Below are 23,331 nucleotides of genomic sequence, written 5' to 3' on the forward strand. Positions count from 1 at the left end.
AGGAGGGGCAGGAGAAGGCATTGCCTCCCCACGCAGAGCCCAGGGAGTACCGTTTATTGTATGACTGTTGTGTTCTTACAGTGCGCTCAGGGCAGAGCGCTTTGCTCAGCAGGTAACGGAGGAAGGTGCCCAGCCGTCAGCCTGATGGATATTTCTTTACTCTCTATCAAACAGTCCTCTTGGTGTTTATTGCTTTTGAATTGAGACAAAGAAGAAACGAGTAACTATTTCAGCAGCTCTTCTAGATTTGGAGCGAGTTTTAACTGCAAGGACAGAAGAGACTTCTGGAAGCACCAGAACAGAAGGTGTTGACTAATAGCCTCAGTCCTAGAAGAACCTCCTGTCCCCTGACATCCTGTGCCCTGCCCATCCGATACACCCAGTTCCTCGAGTGCTGCAACTTCTCTTCCTGTTGCCATCAAATGACCAAGAAGCTGGGAGGATGTGAGAGACTTTAGCCAGGTACATGCCTATACTATTACTCAACAGCCAAAACAGAATGAGGTCCCTAATGGGCCGTCTCTGACAGTCTCACATGTCCAGAGGTTGCTCGTACCTGTTGGACCATTCCTGAATGTGGTTCCACAGCTGAGCATACCAGAAGTGGATTGGGTGGGCTGCTGATGCAAAGCGAGCTACCAAAAACGCCCGTCTAAGTTGGGTCTTAGGATAATTCTTCCTTCATTATAGGCACTTCAGGTTACCAGCAAGTCTCCATCATTTGCACAGAAGGAAAATACCTGTAAGATGTTACAGACTTAGGTTTGAGAATGGTTCTTGTGTCTTTATTTTAAATCAGGCAGTTACATTTTGACATTTTGTGACAGGGGACTGACAACATCATAGAGATAAACTGTCCCTAGAAACACACTCGAATTCATCGTATGATAGCAGATCATCTTCAGCTTTGTAGGCAGAAAGAAGTGTATACCAGTGAGCCTCTCTATTAAGTTGGTTATTTAACTTGTATTACTTTAGGATCTGAGGCCTCCAGCCCTGTCACTGTGTATGCCATTGCACCCAGATGAGAGTCTAAGTAGGCAAAGGTTTAGGTGTTTTCCAAGAGACAAGGAGGATAAATAAGGAGTTGGATTTGTGTACTGCAGCCTGTTACATTAACTCTTTGTCTCTCTTGTTGGGCATCGTGACAGACCTTAATGGTTATGGTCCCCACACCAACACTTCTGCTATCTCAAAAATGACCCAAAGCACAAGTCATTCATTCTTCCAGAGCTGGTGAATGCAGCTGTTGTGGTTTAAGCTCAAAAAAATGAAAACAGTAGGCAAGAACAGAAAATGGGAAGCTGGGATGGGAAGTGAGGAACGCAACTGTGCAAGCCTGTTCAGGGAGCCAGAAGTTTGTTTCTTTAGCTATTATTAATGGCAAAAAGCCTCCTGTCATGTGGACACATCAGACCAGTCAACAGTTTCCTTCTTCCCTACCCTTCTTCCCCCTTCAGAACTGTACAAGCACTTGCAGGCAGAGTGGAGTTTATATGCTGCATGGTTGTATTCTCTGCCTTTTCGCGTTCTTTTCCTCCCATGCCACCCAGTACTGAGGTTGGAGTCTTCTTGGAATCTAAATACCAAAAAATTCAAACCATTTTTGTATCCTATTCGGCACCCTCAGGCTCCAGCTCACAGAATTGGGGTGAAAATCTCAGGGAGATGACTTTTGGGATTTATCCATAATCCCTAATGAATGTTTGCAGATATCACCATGATAACAGGATTCAGGAGTTTGATCAGTGTGTGTGTGGAATTTATTATGGGTTTATATTGCAGCGTGGATGTGGCATTATTAACTAGCACCAAAGGCAAGGAAATACGAAGTTACTTCTTTGTAAAAATGACTAACTTTGGGTGTAAACTCCACACTCGTGTTCAAGCTGAAGATAGTTTATACTATAACGTATACAAATGTTTTTCCACAAGACCCTTGTTTACTAAAACATGCCAAGTGCATTACTTGGGTATTTCAAGCCCTTTAATGACTGGGACTGTATCAGTTGCTACCAGAGAGAAGTAGTTTCCTGTATTTGGGTTTATAGTTGCCTGTTGTTTAAAAATAGAGTAATTTGGAAAAAGAAATAACACCCTAGCTTCCCTCTAGATTTGCTTGCCAAGAGCTGAATTGGGATGCTGTACTATTAGAAAGTGCAGGTATTGTCAGGGAAGCTTTGTGGATCCATGTGCCTCATCCCTTCAGCTGCCTTCTGCCTCACACCAGAGACACATCCAACCTCAGCAGCTGGTTACAGATTGATTGTTTCTAAGTGAAGTTTAGCCAAATTCTGTGAATAAGCCCAAGGCTTTGGGCTGCTCTGCTGAAGTGGACCTGTTTTCAGTTCTAGAATGTGGAGCTCTGAAGGTAACAGTAGCATGTTCCACAGGCCCTGAGGAAAGTGAATTGCCTGGTGGTTCCTCAACATGTAGGAAACCTTGTGGTGAAGGCTCCATGTTGACATACGTAACATCTTGAGGTTGGTGTTGACAGCATATGTTGTATTGTCGTTCAGTTCCCCTCCTGGCATTTGTTTCTTCCATCCTTCTGAGAAGTTGAAAAGAAATGCAACGTGTTTTGCTTCTAAATATTAGTCTTAGTTCATCTGCAGCCACACACATTTTCTTGTATCATGAAAATGGCAAAGAGGGGAGGGGATGCATGGGAAAAGGGAATGTGTGCTTAGGGAAGTTGAGAAAACTTCTCTGGCACAAGACTCTACTTCCTAAGATTGAAGGGACCGGGTAGAAAGGTGCAGCAACAGTTAACAGTAAATATTCAGGGCAATTGCAACTAGGAGAATTTTCCTTTGATGAGACTTTGGTGATGATGTGACTAAAGATTTGAGATCAGTTAATTATCAAAATTACGTATTTGTTATTACATTTACTTTTCTAAGTACTGTACACGGAAGTGTGGGGTCTGTGACTTACTCAAATAACCAAGTGAGGTTGTGTGTGCTTTGCAAGAAGATCTCAGACAATTAACAAACACAGCAGCTTGAGGCTGCTGGCTGGAGCTGCTGCTGTGCCTCCTCTGTGGGACACATGGCACTGAGAGCTCCATCATCTCTGTAAGTGGGAAACATGGAGCCATGTCTCTGTGTGGCAGAGGCTAAACAAAGCACCAGGAATGTGGCATTTTTGATGATGTTTTACCTGCAGTGCTGCTAGTCTGAAAGAAGGGTGTCTGCCAAAGCCCACCCCTTTTCCTGCTGTGAAGGATAGAATCTCCTTTGAGTGTAAAACTACACCTTTACCTTTCATTTTAAAAATTACTATCCCCAGTATCCCTTCCCTGTGGTTTAACTCACATCTTGTGTTTCACTCTCAGCTCAGTCTCATTGCCTCCCGGGACAATGATTGCTATGAACAGACCTTCTTTACATTCAGGGTGGTGGGATGACAAGCTGTAGGGGCAGGAAAACTAGACAAGAGGATTAGGGAGCTTTACCTGCCCTTTTCCTTCTGAAGTAAGTTGTGACAAGGAGTGTAACAGTAGCAATCAGAGCACTTGTAGGCAGGAAGGAACTCAGCCCAGTGAGAACATTGACAGTGCTGCAGGGAAAAGCATGATATCTCCGTTGCTATCTACAGCACCAGAAGTGACCAGGTTAATATGGAAGGGGGTTTTTGTGTGTTTGAAAATGGATTATGGTTCCAGGAGAAAAATTTAGCATGCAAATATTAGCCCTGCTGTCTCTAACCAAGCACAGTTCCATGAGGTCAGCCCTGATCCACAGCCACAGAGGATCCATCCCAGCTGTATTTTCATAGGCAATTGGCAAGTCTGGAGAATACTCAGGAGCTTGAATTCTCTTCCTGCAGTCATTTGCAGCGCTACCAGAGCTCAAAGGCTTCCCTCACCAGGATGCAATAGCCTTTCTCATGGTCTGTCTTTGATCAGGATCATTAATAGGGTCACCTTTGATCAGGCCTGTTAATAAGCCTCATCTGATGCTTATCTTGTTACGGTCTGCTTGTACAACTGGCACAGTCATTGTAGCCCATAGAGTTGTCCCTTTCTTAACCAGGTAGAAAATAAGAACACAGTCAAATGGAGCATCTTCAGTAGAAGCCTCACCTGTAACTGACAGGAGACTTCCATCACTTTCCATGGAATTATAGAATGGCTAGGCTTGGAAGGGACCTTAAAGCACAAAAGGAAGTAAAGTGTTAGAACAAATGCAGATGTTTCTTGATGAGCAGTAGTGAAGAGCTCCAGTTGGGTAGGAAGTCAGGCAAAGATTCAGATTGCTTCAAGTCTATTTGACTGCTGAGGTCAATGTAGAGTTTCAGTAGTCAATGAAGCTAAGCCAGGCTCCCTCCACCATTTGGCTACAATTGTTTATACCATTAGTATGTACCAAAAACTTGTTTAAAAAAAAGAAATTCAGGAATTAGCTTGTCTCAAGAAATTTCCAGGCTCAGAAGAGAGCTCTGTAACACCGACCTGTTGTCTTTCTTGTCAAGTGGTAAGACTTCCACAAGCTCATTAATTCCTTGATTAACTTACCCAAAACTTTCCAGCATGATCCTATTCAGTAGTTTGTTTCTCTCCTGGAAATGTGTCTTGGGATTAAATTCTCCTGAGTCATTAAGTTGGAGCTATTTCAGCCCCACTCTAATAATTTTCCATAAGAAGTCATTCATCACTTCAGTCCTTCCTACTTCAGGGATACTTGGATCTGAGTTACCTCTGAGAATATGCTGACATCTACATTGGGACACCATTTTTCACAAGATCAGATGCTGACATTTCCTGATGTTGACTGTCACAGAACAGGAGCACAAAAAGGGAGTTCCCTTTTTTTGCAAATAATCTTACAAGTTCTGAAGAAAATAGAGTGGTGATTCAGGAGAGGGAGAAGACAGGAAAAAACAATCTCTATGGTGTGTCCATCTCACACAACAAAGGAGCGGAGCTAACACCAGCACAAAGAGAACTTGCAGGGGACAAGGAAATAAGCAGCCCCAGGAGGGTGATCACTGGAGATGAAGCTGGGGTTGCAAATGGGAAATCTGGATTCATGGGCAGGGGCTGTCACTGCTCTGAGATTCCCTGGGACACCTCAGCTGGTTTCTTCTGTGTCACACAAATCTACACAAGTTATCAAAGCTTTTCTGCGTGAAAAGTTTCTGTGACTGGAAAACACTTTTTAACAGAACGAAAACATTTGTGCAAAAGCAAGAGCTGGTTTTTAGTTTTCATCAACTTGAAATATTGCTGTCCCAAACCCATTTGCTTTTGATTAATACAGTCCTACAGAATTGTATTCATTGGTTTTGATGGCAGTCCATAAAATATTGATTATTTACTTTTTATTTCCTTTGAGGCTTTTTTTATTTTATATGGCAAAAAATAATTTCCTGGCCACTTCTGCCTCTAGATACATACAGGTACATATTGTGGTTCTGTGTTGAACTATATAATAGAGTTTTACCCTATCCTTGATAACCTCTAGTGGAATCTTTATGTCTAGATACACCATCTTTGGCTGTAAAGCACAAACGGAAGTGACACATCACTCTTGATTTATTTTGGCTGCCTCCCACCCGGTGCTCCCTTGACCTTGTAGCTCACATCAAGTGAAACCACTACCTGTACTCTTTGCAGCAGAATAGTCGTCAGCGCACCCATACAGATATGTGCCAGAATTCTCCCTTGGGAATCCTGCCATGATCTCAGGGCACCACAGTTACCATGCGGGAACACTGAAGCCAGGCTTTGTTAGTAGAGCTGCAGTGGTGTGTGACTGTCGATGGGCTAATTTACCCTCTGGAAATGAGTTTAGACAGAGCACAACCATGCAGAGCCTCATCTGGTTTGGGATCTGAGCTGCTGTTTCTGCATGGTGCTAAGTGGAGCTGGATGTGCCAACCTGCCCAGCTGGCTCAGAGCGTTTCTACAGAGCATAAGCACACCAGCACATTCCAAGTGTCACCTCTTGTGTTGTGACCTGCTGTAATGCAGCCCTTCATCCCGGATCCACACTAAGTCAGGTAATCAGTTTGATTTTATTTAGCTTTGCAAGCAGTGCAGGGAAAAGAAATGTGAATGCCCTTGGGTTTGGGGGCTTCCTGGGAGAACTAAATGCAGCTTCACTTTGGGGAGTGATGAACAATGATCATGTGTTAGTAACATCCCCTTAAGAGGGTATTAAAAATACAAGGAGAAATACAGAGCGCCAGATCATTCCTTGTTTGCAAAGAGAACTTTGCCTTTTGAAAAACGAGGAAGCAGGCTCAGGGCTGCAGGGAGACTTCCCATCCCATTCTGTTATGTTCTGCAGTCCCTTACACCTTTCCATAGTGACTGTTCACCAAGGATCCACACTGTCCAAGGCAGTTTCTGGGAGCTAGTCTTCATCACTTTGGAAAGAGGATCTGTCACTTGGCGCTGCTCTGAAATGACATGAAGTTGGTGGGTCTCAGTTCAGACTCTGGTGAAATGATACTGAGGAGGAGTATCTGGAATAACTCTTCCTGGTTGTGTTGCTGGTACTGGCAATGGCTGGAGAGGACAGCAGAGCACTGCATTGCAAAAGACTTTAGAGTCTGGAATCTCAGTTAAAAAGCTAATTTCTAGACAAATAATCACCTTAGCTTCCAACGGAAACCATCTAGTTCTGGTTGAATTTCATGCTTTTGGTGGAAGCATTTGAGTGTTTTGTGGAGACATGTAGGACACCTTGAAAAAAGCTGAAGACAAGGAAATAACCAGCCCCAGTCTGAGGAGGGTGATCACTAGGTATGAAGCTGGGGTGGCAAATGGGAAATCTGAATCAGTTCTTTAACAATGATTTCCATCAATCAGGAAAAGTTTCTTGGAGATCTGAGACAGAACCATCTCTTTCCTTTTTTACATTATGAGGATGTGTGCGTGAGTTGCTCAACAAACTGTGGTTGAGATGTGTTACATAAACTTCTGGTTTTGTCACTGGTGTCTCTGTAGTTTTTATTTATAACAAAGCATGTGGTGGTAGCTGTACAGAGCAGTTTCTTCTGGCCTAGCAATGAGCTGGGAGAAAACTGATCAGAGCTGCTCACCCTCCCTGTCTGTGCCTGGGAAGCATCTCTGCACATAGATAAGCCTGTGCTGGATCTCTGGACAGAAAGATTCTATATTCCTCTTTTCCCCCAGCCCTCGATCCCATCCTCTTCCTTTAGGTTCGGGTGCTACTGGCAGCATCTTTTCAGTTCAGCTGTGCTGGAAAAAGTTGGTCATCACTAAGGAGAAAAGGTGGCAGATGGTGACATTCCCTCTCCAGAGCGACAGGTCCACCTGGTGCCTGTGTGTAGTAGGCGATGCTTTTCTTACAGCAGGTGGCAAAGCTCTGCCTGCAAATGCTTGATGGTCATTTCTCTGGGCACTCCCTCTGGTGTGGCTCTAAGCAGTGCTCTCCCAGGAGGGGCTGATTCCACCACCAGCGACAGGGAGGACCTGCTGCTCACTCAGCCGTGGGTTCTTCCGCTCTGTTTCTCTGCTCTTCCTGCTGTTGCCAATGATAAAGATCAGCACAGCCACCACGAACTTAGTAACCAGTAATCCAGCAAGGATATAGAAGACAGTGAAATCAGCTTCAGGAGGGATGCTATGGGGAACCACAAATACAACAGTGAAGGGGATGGTTCAACTGTTAAAGACAGCCTTAAAGAAACTCTTATAGTACACAATGTGAAGAAGGTAACGTGCAACAGGCAGTCCCTGCCTGTGCACAACAGAGCCTGGGTATCTCACATACAGATAACAGGTTATCTCTCATACAGATAAATTATGATCTGCAGGATTTGTTTTGCTTGGCACTTAAGCACTGCATTTGCTGAATTAGGATAAAACTGCTGCTTCGAAACCACACAGCAGCTCTAGGAATTGTCATGGATTAGTAAGAGGTAGAAACTATGCCTGTAGTGCTATTCCTGTCACCTTCAAATGGGGTTGCCAATGCTAATCTGCCTTAGTTCTAGGAATACTAGTGATCTCAGCATGAGGAGTTGTATGGCTTACCTGGAGATGCTCTGCACAGCCCTGGGTTCCTCTGGCATTTGTGTCTCCAGGACAGCTGATGATAGAAACAGAACAGTTTAGTCTGCAGATGTTTGTGGGTGATGCTCATTGGTGTTACCAACACCAGTACCCCTGCAAGGGACAGGTAACCAAGGGGAGACTGGCCACTGGGCTGGCTGCTAGAAGGTTAATCTGGCTAGCAGTGAAGGGATGACATATTAGATAGCCTGTAAAAGTGAGGTCATGTTACTTTAAATGAGGAACTAAAAAGAGGCAACGAAACAGTTCCTTCTTAGAGTAAGACACAAGTAGATGTTTACTGAAGTGAGGCCTTGGCATCTGCAGAACTTGTGAACTCAGAGCCCCAGGACATACCTGTCAGCACTTCCACTTGCACCTTCCTTAAACTGTTTGTTTCCCCCAGGTAGTCACTTTTGCACTGGTACAACCCAGCATCCTGCTTCTTGAGTCCCTTTATGGTGACTGTGAGGACCCCTTCGCGGACGTTGTCGCTGATGGAGGTGGTGCCATTCCTGTTCTTTAGGAACGGCAGCCAGAAGCGTCGGGCGCTCACCACGTGTTGGCACTTGGTCTCATGGATCTGCCTGCACCAACTCTTTTCTCTCCATCGCTGCTGCCAGGGGTTATAGGTGCAGTTGACAGAAATGGTGTCCCCCTCCATTCCATACACCACCGTGATGTTCTCTGCTGCACAGGCTGCTAGGAGAGAAGGAGGGGCATGAAACTGGGCACTCAGGTAGACTGAGCTGGCACCACCCAAGTTGTCTGGCTTTTTAAAAGCTCTTTTAACACCGTAGCTCCTGAACCCAGAGCTCGAGCTGATGTTGCCAAGCTGTCCGTGTGTGCCTTTTGTTGGGCTGTGCCATCCCTGCTTTGCCATGTCCAGCTGCAGCAAACAGCCTTGCTTCAGGATTTGGCCTTGAGCACTTCCACACATTCACAGATGCAGAACTGGCTCTGGAATACCCTCTGCCGCAGAAAAGCTCCTTTGGAGTAAAGGCCCATGAAGTTTATCCCCATTTTAAGGCTCTTTACGCAGCCCTGGAAAGGCTAAAATCACCATGACACCTCCAAACCCATGCCCAGCTAACTGCTTAGAAGGTTACTTCTTAATCCCACTTCTAAATCCAGGGGTTTAGCACTTTTTTCACCCTATCTTTTAATTTCCTGCTCATTTTAATCATGTTGACAACTGGTCTGTGGCTGCTTGGCTTTGTTTTTGGTCTTAGTTCCTTATTCCTAACCTCCATTCCTCTTGATGGTAGGCAAAGGCAGAGGGGGCAGCCTGAGCTATTCGTACTTCCAGAGAGAAGTGCAGTGTGGTATTTGTGGAAATCTCTGTATCTCAAGTAAAGAAATTCAGATGTTGGTGCTTTCTGTGAAACAGAAGTGACGGTAACACGGAAGGAAATTAAAAACCAGGACTTTGTGCTGGCTGAGCCTTCTAATAACACTTCTTTAAATAATTTTAACGATTCTAAGTGAATTGGAAGCTAAACAAATCCTTCAACTTGACAAGAAGGCAAAAATACGAATTTGGGCTCACACACACAAGTCTTTATCCTGATCTGTTGCCCCTCTCAGTTATTCCAGCTGAGGCTTACCCCCCTCATGTCCACTCCTGTCTTGTGCAATCCCTCACAGCACCTTAACTCCCTCTCCTATGCCTCTTGTGACCCCCTCTTTGCCTTCAGTTCTGCCCCTCCAGTTCTGGGAGTGGCCCCAGGGCTAGGGGGTTTTGGTTTTGTTGTAAATAGAAAGAGCACTGCAAAAAATCTCTTGATCCAAATCATGGCATTTATAAACTTGTTGATGCCCCTGTGGAACACTTTGTGTCATCAGCGTTTCAGTGATGTTTTTGCAGACACATCAGTTACTATTTGTGTTCCTCTTCCCTTGTTCTGCGCTACTGAAAAAACAATAGGGCGCTTCTTTCCCAAACTCAGTCAGCTTTTTAAGGCAGGTTTCTGGGTTCCCAAAGCCTCAACCTTTTACCAGTGCCTCTGTGTGCACTGCTGCAAGTACCTGGGATCTCCAAAGTGGGGCTGGAGGCAGAGGGCTGCCAGCTGGGTCCTGTGCCTTGTTTCTCTTTCAGATGAACATTGCTTCCCAAGCTGACCATAGTCAAGTGTCCAAATGCCCTTCACTGAGATTTCTTTGCCTCCTCTCAAACCCTGCCTGCTGCAATTTACATCCCAAGCCCTACAAATGGAAATGAACAGGATTTTGCAATTTCACCCAGGGCTTCTGTCAGCACCGCTTCCTGTCTGACCCAAAAGGATCCCTGTGAGAAAAGCTGAGCACTTGGATCACCCTTTGGTAAATAAAGGGAAAAGCACAAACTCTAAGGAAGGAGTCTGATGTCCCTGCACTCCAAGTGGGGAGGAGGAATAGGGTGTAGAACACACTGCAGTGCTCCAGGCTCCCTCTGCTTGCATTGCCCTGGACCCTGCAGTGCTCAGGCAGGCAGGCAAAGTCTTCACCCTACTAAAGGTACCCTAGACCAAGCTCTGCACTGTCCTTCACCCTACCTGTTAACTGAAACCCAAGGTCATGTATGCTTCCTTACCTGACAAGAAGACCAAGATGAGGTGCACAAGCTTCTCCATGTCAGCTGATGAGAGGAGACAAGAGAGGAGTCTGGAGAAAAGTGAAAAGAGCTCTTGCCCAAGAGCAGCCTGCTTTGCCCCCTCCTTGCTCTGCCGGAAGGAATGAGCACAGGAACTTGGCATCTTTTTTGTCCTGCATATTGAGCAATTCACCAGGGATGGACATTACACTCGTGAGCTACAAATTCAGGCATCAGCACTGCCCATGCACACCCACAGTTTAGTCTAGACAGCCTGAGAGGGAGCATCATGTGATGGCCTGAAAACATGGTGTTGGGAGCCCCTCCCAGCCCAGCCCTGGAGCCCATCCACCAGAGCAGACTTTTCATGGAGGGAATTCCTGCAAAGCCAAAAGGAAAAGGGGTGAGTCCCAGGGAGGCTCTGCAGGTAGCTGAGTCGGCATCATGAGGCTGAGAGTAGGGCAAGGACATCAACATGTGGGTTGTTTTCAGGAGAAAGAAGGTTTAGAGGAGCCTGCACATGAAGCATTCCTGTTTGACATCTAACCAGAGGCAAGAAGACAAGAACACGGTGTTCGGTGAAGCTGTGAGGTGCTTCACATGAGCAAACCAGACATCTTTATTTAATATGGAGCAGCAAGCACAGAAGATCATGGCATGGGGGCACTGACTCAGAGCCAGTCAGTGCTCAGGATGGCAGCACACTGGTAGGCTGTGGTTGGTGCTGGTTTCTCTGTTTTGAACTTACGTACTTGGAGTAAATGGGAGTACAAGTAGACCCTTGGTAGTGGGTGTGCTTATCTGTTTCACAGGCAGATAACCCACATGTCTCTCCGTTCAGAAGTACCTTCTTCTTCTTTCCTCTAAATTACAGTTTCCTCCCAGTGTACAGTCTTCCTGAGGCTGCCTGCTTGCACATCTTGTTCATTCTTGTTCCAGTGAGCACAAATTTGGGTTCTCTTTGATCAGAAGCAACTGTCTTCCTGAAAATGGCTCTCTTCCATTCAGTTGTTTCCTACTCTTACTCTTCCACTGTTCAGCCCAGTGTAACTGACTGCATGAATAGCAAATAGTTCAGGGAATCTTGGGCTGAAGAAACTATTTCCAGAACCATTTTCTTTCTCTTGCTGTCATTTCAAGTTAAACATGTCAACTCTGAAAATTTCAAGAAATACATCAGCTTCCCTGCTGCAGCCACAGCAAGAGAAGCCTTTTTGGATGTGAGTGGCTTGTGAAGAGGAGTGGGTTCAGGCTCCTGCAGAGCTGGGTGCTGCTAAATCAAGTGCCAGAGTTTCTGGTCTTTTTGGAGAAATGGAGCTGAGCCCCAACAAACTCATTGCATATTGCTCACCACATGACTGCAAACTCAAGGCAGCAAATGTGTCATTTGGAGGATTTCCAGCAGAGAGAGGGAAGTAAATGGCATCACTTTCCAAGGCCCATGAAGCTGCACAAAAGCCCCGTGAGCTTGTTCTCTGTGGTGATAGCTCTGCAGAACCCGGCCTATGAGGAGCAGCTGAGGGAACTGGGGGTGTTAAGCTGCAGAAAGGAGGCTCAGGGGAGATCTTCTTGCTCTCTACAACTCCCTGAAAGGAGGTTGTAGCGAAGGGGGTTCAGTCTCTTCTCCCTAATAGGAGGGAGGTCTTAAAATGCATAAGCAACATACACATGGCAGCAAAACCTTAGATCTTCCCCCAGTGTCCATCCACACACCTTCTACTCCCCATTCCCACTTTGTATTCCAGTTCTTTTCTCCCATTTCTGGGTTGTTTCGGGATTCTGTGCCTCAACCCTTGTCATTTGTTGGTAACTGCTTGAATGCAATGATAGCATATTCCACGTTTTCATCCTTGGGTTTCCTGTGAGCCTCACTTAGTTCAACATTACAGTAGAGAGGATCCTCAGGGCTGAGCCGGGATTGAAAGTTCAGGGTAACATATTTTAGGTCTTTGCTGTCATCCTTGGGACTTTCCAGTTGTTCATAGCTGTCAGGCTATGAAAAGAAAGGGAAAACACTTGTTAGCCTGATTCAGCTGTTATCACAGACCATTGGTAAGGGATTTGGTACCACGGGGAAAATCTGTTGTTTTCCTCACCTGTGCTGTGTCCCCTGGTTTCTCGTAGGTGTCCTCTTCTTCTCTGTTCCCTTTGGAATGAGCTAAAATCAGACATTTTAGGAGAGATGTCCATGAAATGCCTGAGCATTGCCTGTGCTTCAGGAGTTTGGGGGAAGGCTGTGGGATTGCCCAGTGATAGAAGCAATGGGGGTGCCCATGGGAACCATCTACCCTGAATCTGGTGAACACATTGCTCCCACTTGACTTCTCCTCTGTCATGTTAGGAAGTGTCATGTGCAGAGTCTGGAGGAACATGGGTTTGTCTTATTGTCAGAGGAGATCACAGCAAGGAGCCTGCCTTGAGGCTTCCCAGGCTTCAGCTGCCTTATCTTCTCCAGGGCACTGTGAGTTGGGAAAAAGCTCGCCTGGCGTGGAAGAGGGATGGCCTGGAAAGGCCCTGCCTAGTCCAGACTAGAACACGAGGCATCACCAGATTCCACATACCTGCTCTCTTCAGCTGCTTGCAGCGCCTCACGTACAGTGTTACCGAGCTGATGAGTGCCAGAAGGAACAGGATGCTCATGACCCCAGCAAGCAGGATGAAGGTGTTTACATTTGAGCTGCAGCCAGGAGAGCAAAGGAGTTACCAGTGTTACATGGTAGCACAGTGTGATGCTGGTGCAGCCCATTACCAAGCAATGACCAAAAAATGGACAGGAATAGCTTTTATGCCCAAGGTTTTATGCACTTGAAAGAAGGGCCTGGTTCTCCTGCAGCAATGCTCTCTTGGTTTCTCTCTGGCTGTGCCTGCTGAGCTTTCCCTAAACTATTCTCCAGGCTTTAAGAACAAGGCACTGTTCAATGTTCAGAGCACGCTCTCAGCTCTCTGGAGCAGGTACTGCCTTTCCCCACTGTGTTTTGCTGCACCTGAGCTGATGTATGGTTGTACTCTTAGGTGCTGCTGTAGTGTTAATGACAGCAGATGTCCAAAGGGGAAGAAAATCCTTTCTCTGTAACAGCCTGGTAAATAGAAGGCTACAACAGCAGCCAAGGACTATTTCATTGTTAAATATTCATGGCCAGGAGTGAGCAAAGTTGAGACAGAAAGGCTTAGGGACAGAACCTGGGGGTTTCTATGGCTGCAAAGAGCACAGCCCAAAGAGCTGGGATAAAAAAGTAAACAGGCATCTACATTCCAGAAAGCTGTCTCTTGATTTTACCAGTCTGCTTCTTCCTTTGTAATTACACTCTGGGCAGGACTGGAAGAGGAGATACCATCTTTGGTAAGGACTGTGGTGTGTAATTCCTCTGGGAGCAAGATGCCCAGAGGCTGCCTGCCCCAGGTAGACACATGTATTGTGGAGGAGACACTGGTAACTCTTGTCTGTGGTCAAGCTCAGAGACTTTCTGTAGGCCTTACCTCGGGGCTGGGCTGTTGCCAGAAGGAGTTGCTTGACTTGTGCCTACAGGACCTGACAAGGTTGTTCCAGCCAACACTGCAATCACAAGGTGAAGAGGAGAATAATCACTACTGGGTTGCTTTGCATTTACCAGCTATACTTCCCTGCCATTCCTACTATGGATATAAATGCATTCCCGCTGCAACACCCAGCACAGAGAAGCTGCCCGGGCTGTAACGTGTCATCATGGCACATCCTGGCAGCAGGCAAGGGACCAGAAGGATCAGAACATGGGAGGGAGGGGCAGGAGCTCAGCAGGAGCCCTGTGCATGGCAGATGGACGTGCTCTCGGTGCGAGCACATCTGTTCTATGGCCAAGATCTTGAGGTAGCAATGACCAAATTAACAACTCAGCTTAAGCAGACAGAGACTTCTGAGAACTAAGCAAAGGGCATTGGCTGTGCAAGACCGAGTTGTAAGAATTGCCTCCAGGCCTGTTCCATGCCCAGGGGAGGTTGTGCCTGCAGGAGCCTGCTTGCTCAGAGACTGCACTCAGTCCTAGGAATCCTGGTAGGATTTTCACCTAGAGAATGATGCCATCCCCTCTCATCTTCTGGATTGCCATATCTCTGCAGTGCTGCTCTGCCACATGCCTGAAAGGCAGGCTGCAGCATGGCCTGCCACAACCAGGTGCTTAAGTGTTAGCACATATTGTTAAAACATCATGCTGAAATAAAACCTAGAAGTCAGAAGTCTTTAAAATACGGGTGTAAAGGTTGTCCCCTTGGCAACCAAATGTGAAAATCTTAATAGTCTTTGAAAGCCAAGGGACAAGTTGCTGTTAAGGGGCAATGAGTGACAGAAACACCTCTGTGAGGATGACTGAAGCTGCTCTCAGGTGGAAGTGAAGCAACACAGCACACACATTTGCTCCAGTTCTGATCCCTGATGCTATTCCATAGCAGGGCTGGGATGAGAAGGTACCGTGATGCATGGCTTGAGCAGGCAGACACACTCTCCATCATGTGGGAGGTGGTGTGAGGTGGGCAGTTCAGAGACCAGAGGGAAAGGGCAGGAAAGTGAGTTTGGAATCTCCAACCAACCGTGTTTCCCTGCAGGTCAGTACTCACCCTCAGAAACATTGAGCGTGACCTCCAGCATTCGGAAGAGATGAGTGTGTTCATACAGCGCACACCAGTACACCCCGGAGTCCTGCGCCTGCAGCCTCTCCATGGTGACAGTGACAATCCCCTGCTCCATGTCATCCTGGATCCTGACTCTGTCGTGCTGAGGTGTCCCGTGGTACTCCGAGGGCTTCAAGTTGTTGGTGGTGACCAGCACAGTACATGCTTTCCCTGCTCCCTCTTTGCACCAGGCTTTGCTCACAGCCCTGTAGTCTGGCACACTGTATGGACACTGGACAGAGACATCGCCTGACTCCTTGGCTCTGTATTGTTGGGTCCCTGGAAAACACCCGGCATGTTTGGTGAGACCCCAAAGCAGGCACAGTACCATCACTGGAATACTGCTGTGGGCTGAGTGCTTCCTAGATCTCCTTTTACCTCCAGACACAAGGAGCAGAAGGGGGCTGGACCAACACTACTTGTGCAGAGGTGAGTCACAAATGAGTGCCCCCTTCCTCTGGTTCCCCCAGGGACTGCATGCTCATGGGCGCTCAGCCCATAGAGCCTGGGAGGCAAAGAGGGCTGGCAATTGTGGGGCCAGATCAAGAGCAACGCCTGGCAGTGGGAGAGGTTTCCAGCAGTGCCCAGCATGGACAAACCCAGTGCTGAGCTGGAGAAGCTGCTTCTGGAGCCGCTGGATCGGCCCCGTGAGAAGCAGTTGTGAAGCGTGGCACCATTTGTGGGAGCTCACGGGAACCTCCCCTGGGTCTCTGCTGGGAGCAGACAGAGCACGAAGGGCCAGGCCTGGGCCTTGGCTCCACAGGCCCCAGGGGCAGCTGCCAGTGTGTCTGCCAGAGACACAGCGATGGGTGTGAGCTGTGTGGCGGCAGCGCTGGACTCCAATGCTGTGGCACAGGATGGGAGGGAGAACAAACAGGGGAACTGGGGCTGAAATCTGCAGACATCCACACTTGGCTGCCAGTAGGTACTCACTCTTGGACACGGAGAGCCTGACCTCCATGAGCCAGGTGGGATAAGACCACTTGTAGAGTGCACACCAGTACATGCCCGAGTCCTCAGCCTGCAGCTTCTGCATGGTGATTGTGACAGTCCTTTTCTGGGTGTCATCCTGGATCAGTGTTCGGTCTTCCAGAGCTTGGCTGTTAAGCTGTGTTGAAGGGTAATCTGTTCTTGCAATGAACCTACACAAAGTCTCATCTTCTCTTCGACACCAGACTTTTGTCCCCATACTGTAGCCCAGGGTGCTGGGCAGGCACTGCACAGACACACTGTCCAACTCCCACTTGTGCAGCTCTGCGAAACAGCAGATGTAGTCACAGCCATTAGCAGTGGGTCCCTGGAACAAACTCTGCCTTGGGGCAACTCCCTCAAGGACAGCTGTCCTTCTGGGAGGGGGTGAGGTAGGGAGGACAAGAGAGCTGAGAGCTTGCAGGGTCTGGGGGGCTTCTTCACACTCCTGCCTGCATGAGTGAGGAAAGCAGTGAGCAAGGCTGGGAGGGAGAGAAGAGAATGTGGGGGTCAAGGGAAGGTGCTCAGCTGTGGGGATGGAGGGAAGGAATGATGTTGCTTTCTGACATGGCTTGATCTTGTGTGGGGAGAAAGGTACTCACCCTTGAAAACAATCAGCGAGATCATCTTTAGTGAATGATACCCGTAATGGTAGTAAGCACAGAAGTACGTGCCTGAGTCCTCTGCCTGGAGGTTAGTCATGGTGACAGACACAGTCCTCTGTATGGGGTTGTCCTTTAATGCAACTCTCCCTTTTGTGACCCAGTTTGAGTGTGAGTATTCTTTTATCTCCACTAAGGGCTCACACTGTCCATTTCGCAGGCGGCACCAGGCTTTCTGCTGCTGGTGGGAAGTCAGTGCTGTGTAAGGACACTGGATGTACAGATTGCTGCCTTCTGAGCGCATCTCCTCAGTGCCATGTATCTGGACCTGAAGACCTATAAGTATCAGATGTGGTGAGGGAGCGGGCAGCTGCCTGCTGCCTCCCAACAGACCTGGGGAAACTCTGACTGCCGCCTTCCCCCATGGCTACTAGTGGCTGGAGGAACTCTGAAAACCAAAATTGTTCCTGGCTAAATTCACCTGCTTGGAGACCAGAAGGTGATTTCTGGTGGGCAGAGCTGAAATTTGAGCTGGGATCACCACTGTCATTTAAAATCCAGTATCATTGATTTAAAAGCACAGACTTGCAGGTGCTGGAGGTGTTGAACCTTCAAGGCTAAATGGAACAACAGTGGGAACTGGGGCTGCCCCTTCCCTCCCCATCCCTGCTGTGAGTTGCTCAGCTCAGGGTCTGGCCAGTGTTGGACTCTGGTGTGGAGCTCCCCAGGCAGCGGGAGGCGGGGAAGGGTGTCCCCCCCTTGGGTGCATGGGAAGCCTGAGGTATGCCCAGCCCTTCCTTACCTGGGAAGCAGAGCAGCAGCAGGAGGAGGGCTCTCAGCTCCATGGCTGTCCTCAAGCCCAGGGAAGGGGCATTGCTGGGGGCTGCCCAGCGTGTCCTGTTCAAAAGCGTGTGTCTTGTGAGCCCTCCTGCACCACAGTGGCGCTGCTGGAGGAAGTGCGTGAGCCCTTGCTTTCCCACGGAAATCCTTCACCACATTTCACAGTAAGGCTGATATTAAGAAAATTTGAGGGTGCCTTTGCGGAAGTGGCTGAGAGCAGAGCCCGGCCCATCCTGAGGGCAAAGGCTCTTTGCTGCTTTCTCCCGGCCATGTTCACATTCTGCCCTCAGGGCAGCAGCACCGGGGCTCTCCTCTGGCTGTCCTGAGCCATGGGGGATGGAGCTGTGGCGTAGCCCTTCTCTCTGGGCTACCAAGGTGTCCTCGGCCCAGTCTCCTCCTGGAAAGCCTCCTCAAAGCCAGGGTGGCACTGAGTCCAGGGCTGTGTCTGCATGAACCCTCCCATGGGCTGGGCTGTTTGGGGTCCCAAATCTCTGACAACCCGGGCAGCCCCCTTGCGACTTGCGCCATGTCAGAGCCCTTGGGGTGCCTACCCCAAAGCATCCAGCTGCAGAAACCAAACCAGAACCACCTGGTTTTGCACATTACGCAGTGATGTCTCCACAGGCATGACTGAGTGATTTTAAGTACAATGCCAATATTGAAATAATCCATTCAAAGCTGCTCCTTTTGGGGGGCTTAAAAACCACAGATTTGCACTAAAGTATAGTTTTCGTCAACTAAAGATTGTTGTTTGTGAAGACCTGGTGTAGATGCTGTTGTGTTGTGGGGTTGGGGCACTCTTGGTTTCAGTCTGTCCTACATGGAGCAGGAGGCAGAAACAGTCCCTTACAAACTGAAGCCATGGTGCTGTGTGACTTGGTGCTGGCTCTGCTGTACCAGTGCTTGTGATGGCTGGTGGGTCAGTGTGTGGAGGGATCAGGCAGGAAACTGTGGTTGTCAAAAGATGAAGAGATTCTCCAGCTTTGGTTACAGCTTAGTGCTGTGCTCAGGGACAGATCTTTTCATACCTATTCAAGCTTTGTGTCTAGAGATACGGTGAGCACAAATATATATGGAATTATATTCTCTCTATGGAATAGTTAACAGGCCTGAGCTGGCTCTGTGAAGGCTTCAAAAGACTGAGGATATAAAAGGTTTGGTAAGGAAACAGAAGCCTGTGTCAGTCGTGTGTGATAGTAAAGCTCTGCTAGTCATTCTGGGGGCTGCTGAAACAGTATTACACTGCTGTCATTTGGATGAGCTCAGTTCCAAAATTATTAGCAACTCTTTCATGTACATTTGCTTCTTTGCTGCCTCCCAGAGACTCTCCTTTTCTTTGAGAGTGGCTTTCAGAGGGATCCTTCCCTTCAGAGTTGCTTCTTGTGCTGCATCAAAGGTACAGTGCTCTGTGCACTTAGTCTGCCATGCCTCAGGATCCGTGATTCTGCATCTTAACAGTCAGCTCCCACTCTTGTTCCAGCTGCTGTAAGGACACTGGAGAAGACCCATCCTTCTGCTTTGCTCCCCTGACACCTTGTGCTTGCCATCCTGGGAAACATGCCCCTCGTCAGTGGGGCTTGGCAGATTCCCTTCTGCTTCCCTTTGAAATCCCTGTGCCCTTCTGTGCCCTTCAGGCAGTGACAGTGGAGAGGCAGAACAGCAGCAGACGCCTCCGCTGCCACTTGCAGGGTCTCCCCTGGGCCAGGACCTACCTGCCGCGCTCCAGCAGAGCAGTGCAGGAGCCTGTACTGACACCCTGGCTGCAAATCATTTCCAGTTATATGGATAAGCAGCTTATTAACAATACATTCTGGCTAATCATTTTGTGCTAGATAACTTTGCATTGTCTTGTCCCCAAATCCCTCTCTCATCAGGCACTTGATGCTCAGTAACAAGAAGGGGGGATGCACTTGTTCTCCTACAGCAAACCCCAGGAGTCTGCAATTAGCTCAGTTGCTGCAAGTGGTTGCTACAAACCCAGCCAAGAACTGTGCCCATTGCAACACCTACCCCCTTCCCACAGCATCCATGTTTGCTGTGTCCTGTCTTTGAGGAGAGGAGCACTGTGTGCCAGGATGGGTCATGAAGAGATGCCTGTCGGACCCAGCGTGGTGGTCACTAAGGAGCAGCAAGGAAGGAATGAAGTTGGTCTTTTTGCTGCATCTCTTGACAGAGGATCAATATGGCTTTTAATTATAGTATCACAGCAAATAAGACGAGCGTTATCTCAGGAGGTCACTTACTCCAGCCCAGGGACACTCAGTAGGATCAGCTCTTTCAATGGGATTTCTAAAGATCTCGGTTTAACTCGTTTAAGTTGCAGCATCCTCCTGGTGACCTGTTCCAGTGCTTGCTTGAAGCGTCTCGCAACGTCTGACTCTCCTGGTATCTAAATGCCCCGCTCCCTTTGTACCACTGGGAACTCGGAGCACAGATCATTCCCTTGCGTTGCCTTGTATGCAGTGACGCCTGCCGTGCCTCCCCCCAGCCTTTCTACTCTAGACTAACCACCCCCAAGTCTTTCAGTTTTCCCTCCCAGGCTGTTTCTGGCAGCTTGGATCATTTTTTTTCCCTTTCTCTGCACTCTCTTATCTACCCACCTCTTCTGCCCGTCTTCCTGGAGTCCCCCTGAAGTTTCATTTGAGCTCTTCACCCAATCAAGGATAAAGCCACACGCTCCTCTCTTGCCTTCCGCAGAAATTCTTGCTTCCCGTTGATTCACTCCCATTGCCGTGAAACCCGCAGGATTCCAGACGCTCCGGTGGGGATGCCAGGCCGCTAGGGGGCGGGCGAGGACCGGGAATGGCGCCGGGACCGGGCACGGTGGTTTGTCCGTCCCTCCGGCACCGGGGCACGGCGGTTGATGTGTTCCCGCGGGTGCCTGGGCACTGCGGCTTGTCCGTCCCTCCTCTGCCTCCCCTGGCTCTGGGAGGCAGGTGCCCGTGTGCGCCCGTCTTGTGCACACTGCAGAGCTTTCAGAGAAGCTGGATATCACCACCTCACCCTGCAGTGCGCCCTGAGAGGGACCTTCTACAGCCGGCCAAAGACTCTTGTCTCAAAGCGGTGAGCAGGCTACAGTCTTAACACCTTCTCTGTCAGCTGGTGGAGCCTGCCTGGCCCTTCCTGGCAGCATTGCACCAGTTGCTTCTTCAGCACAAGCAACACGAACCAGTCCTTCATCCTCATCCCAGCCTGGTGCTCTGCAGGGATGCGGGGCAGTGGGGAATTGATGCGCAATCAGCCTGAGAAAGGGGAGCGCTGGGAGAAGGGAGAAGGTGAGGGCTGCTTTTAGGAGGAGGTGGCAGCAGATGGCTGGGGAAGCAGTAGCTGTAGAGAAGGGGGGCAGGAGGTGCTGGCTGTGTGCTTGCAGGGGCTGCGGGGCCCACGGGACAGGCACTCTGCGAGCAGGACATGGGCTGCAGGCTCGGCTCGCTCTGAAGGAGAAGAGGCCCCACAGCAGCAGCTTAGCGAGAGGCCTGGTGTTTGGTCTGTTCCACATCAATGGGGCGTCCAGCTGTGGCTGAGGATGAAAGCAAGCAAGCGAGAGAGAGAGGATTAAAGGCTCCCAGGGTCTCCTCTAACCCGCCTAAGACTCGCCAAGAGGGCAGTGTGCGGCTTCAGGAAGGCTTCTTCATATGGAAAATATTATGTGAGGGAGAAAAAGAGGAGGGGGAGCCTGGTGTTTGGTCTGTTCCACATCAATGGGGCGTCCAGCTGTGGCTGAGGATGAAAGCAAGCAAGCGAGAGAGAGAGGATTAAAGGCTCCCAGGGTCTCCTCTAACCCGCCTAAGACTCGCCAAGAGGGCAGTGTGCGGCTTCAGGAAGGCTTCTTCATATGGAAAATATTATGTGAGGGAGAAAAAGAGGAGGGGGAAGGGATGAGGGAGAGAGGGAGGCTTCTGTCCAGAGAGTGCTGGGGGAAGACTGGTCATGAAAAACATTTTGGAGGCTCAGACCAAGCACAAGGAGAAAAGTGTTGAGCTCTGCCATGGCCAAGAGGGTGGTGGGCCATACGTGTGATGAGTTTGGGAGGCCTGGAGACAAGGGGAGAGAGCACCAAGGATCAAACATGCTAAGAGCAATGGAAAAGAAAGGGATGAAAGAAGAGAAGCGGAGAAGGGGAACAGGGAGGCTGGCAAAAGGGAGGAGAGAGGAGAGAAACGAAGGGGGAAGTGGTGAAAGGCGGAATGAGGGACACAGAGGATAACAGGAGGTGGTGAAAGGGCCGCTGTCTGCTCCTCTGTGGTATTAAGCAGGTCACGGGGGGGAAGCAGCCACGCAGCCCCCCTGCCCTTCTCCTGCCCCGCCACACTGCTCCCAGGAATGCTTGTGATGGGGAACAAATTGCTAACAGAAGTGAGACATTTTGCACTGAATGCAAGCAAGTTTCCAGTGAAAGGTTTCCTGTCAGCGGATTGGGGCTGGAGAGTGTGGAGCCCTTCTGCCTGCCCTGGTGGAGTGATCCTGGGGGTTAGCACGAAGCACTGGTTACAGCACAGGATGAAGGGCCTGAGGCTGGGCTTTTCCTGCCTTCTGTTTGGGCTGCCACTGTTCGGCTGCTTTCATTCACTGTTACTTTCTGCTTCACCCCCGTGTGGCATTCCCTGCCTCATCAGCCCTTCCCCTGCTCCCCCGGCCACCCCCACCAGTGACTTCTCCCCACTGCTCACAGCCTCCCCTTCACTTTCCTCCTTGATTTATACTGTTGAACCGAATGACCTTCCTTCACCTCATTTTCATGACAGTGTGAGCACACACATGGGCACTCAGCAAATGGCAAGTCCTTCCCGTGCAGCCCTGCCCTCTGAGCTCCGAGGCCAGCTCTCCTGTTCGCGTGTGGGGTGGCTTTGGGTTGTGCTCCATCACCCACAGCCGCAGCACACCTTCACACACCCGTGTCCAGACATGGGGAAGGTGCTGGCTGAAAACTGCTGCTCGATGCATGTGTGGAGAGTGTTCACTGCACTTGTAGCATGTGCAGAACTTCTCCCTTCTCCACCATCTATGCCTCGAGGGAGCCCACAGGTCTGTCCCTGGGAGGCATCACCCCAGTACCTGCTCTCCTGTATCTAGGTTGCTGTGTTCTTGATCATCACTTGCTACATGGACCAGCCAAGCCAAAACTCAGAGCTGGGAGATGTGCATTGACTCCTTGGTGGGGATACACTTGCAAGTAGAGGGAATTTCTATTTCCACGTGGTGCTCCGTGACTCCTGATGGAATAAGAGCATTTGAGAAGGAGAGAGATCACTTCTCTCTCCTCCTTTGGAAACACAGAACTGAGTCTTTGCTCCCGGTTCTGAGGAATTTCAGACAAAATACTGTAGTTCTTAAGTGGAAGAGAAGCAGCCAACCCAAAGGTGCTGCTGGGTTTGGAACAGCACATGAGCCACGCTCCTGTTTGCCGTGCTCCAGCTGTGCTGCAGCCAGACTCCACTCTGACATCCCAGAGCTGAGGGTCTGCCACACTCCTTCCAAAGAGTTGGCAAAGTGGCTTTGCCCCTTTCCCACACAAATCCATTTGTCCCCTGGTCTGGAAATTTGCCTTCCTGTCCCTCCCTTCCCTGCCTTCCTGGGAAGTCAGCGTGGATACGGTGCTGCCGGCTTGCCTGTCTGAGCTGCTTAGTTAAGAATAATAAACAAACTCCTAAATGGAAGGATATTCTTTAAACCTGCCT

At 49.1% G+C, this 23,331-nt stretch overlaps 2 protein-coding genes across 2 annotated transcripts; both read right to left on the reverse strand.

The window, feature by feature from the left end:
- Window positions 1-7,393: 7,393 nt before the first annotated feature.
- On the reverse strand, window positions 7,394-10,641 carry LOC104401917 (triggering receptor expressed on myeloid cells 2-like). Its single transcript, XM_010009650.1, has 4 exons — window positions 10,602-10,641; window positions 8,387-8,731; window positions 8,012-8,066; window positions 7,394-7,598 (listed from the first exon to the last, which is right to left on the reverse strand). The coding sequence occupies exons 1-4, from the start codon at window positions 10,639-10,641 to the stop codon at window positions 7,394-7,396; spliced, it is 645 nt and encodes a 214-aa protein (XP_010007952.1).
- A 1,746-nt stretch (window positions 10,642-12,387) lies between these two features.
- On the reverse strand, window positions 12,388-17,658 carry TREM1 (triggering receptor expressed on myeloid cells 1). Its single transcript, XM_010009651.1, has 8 exons — window positions 17,616-17,658; window positions 16,814-17,149; window positions 16,176-16,496; window positions 15,189-15,521; window positions 14,079-14,154; window positions 13,163-13,278; window positions 12,698-12,759; window positions 12,388-12,594 (listed from the first exon to the last, which is right to left on the reverse strand). The coding sequence occupies exons 1-8, from the start codon at window positions 17,656-17,658 to the stop codon at window positions 12,388-12,390; spliced, it is 1,494 nt and encodes a 497-aa protein (XP_010007953.1).
- Between the last annotated feature and the right edge of the window lie 5,673 nt (window positions 17,659-23,331).

This window comes from Nestor notabilis, unplaced genomic scaffold (assembly GCF_000696875.1).
Source record: "Nestor notabilis isolate BGI_N333 unplaced genomic scaffold, ASM69687v1 scaffold28112, whole genome shotgun sequence".
Classification (NCBI taxonomy): domain Eukaryota; kingdom Metazoa; phylum Chordata; class Aves; order Psittaciformes; family Psittacidae; genus Nestor; species Nestor notabilis.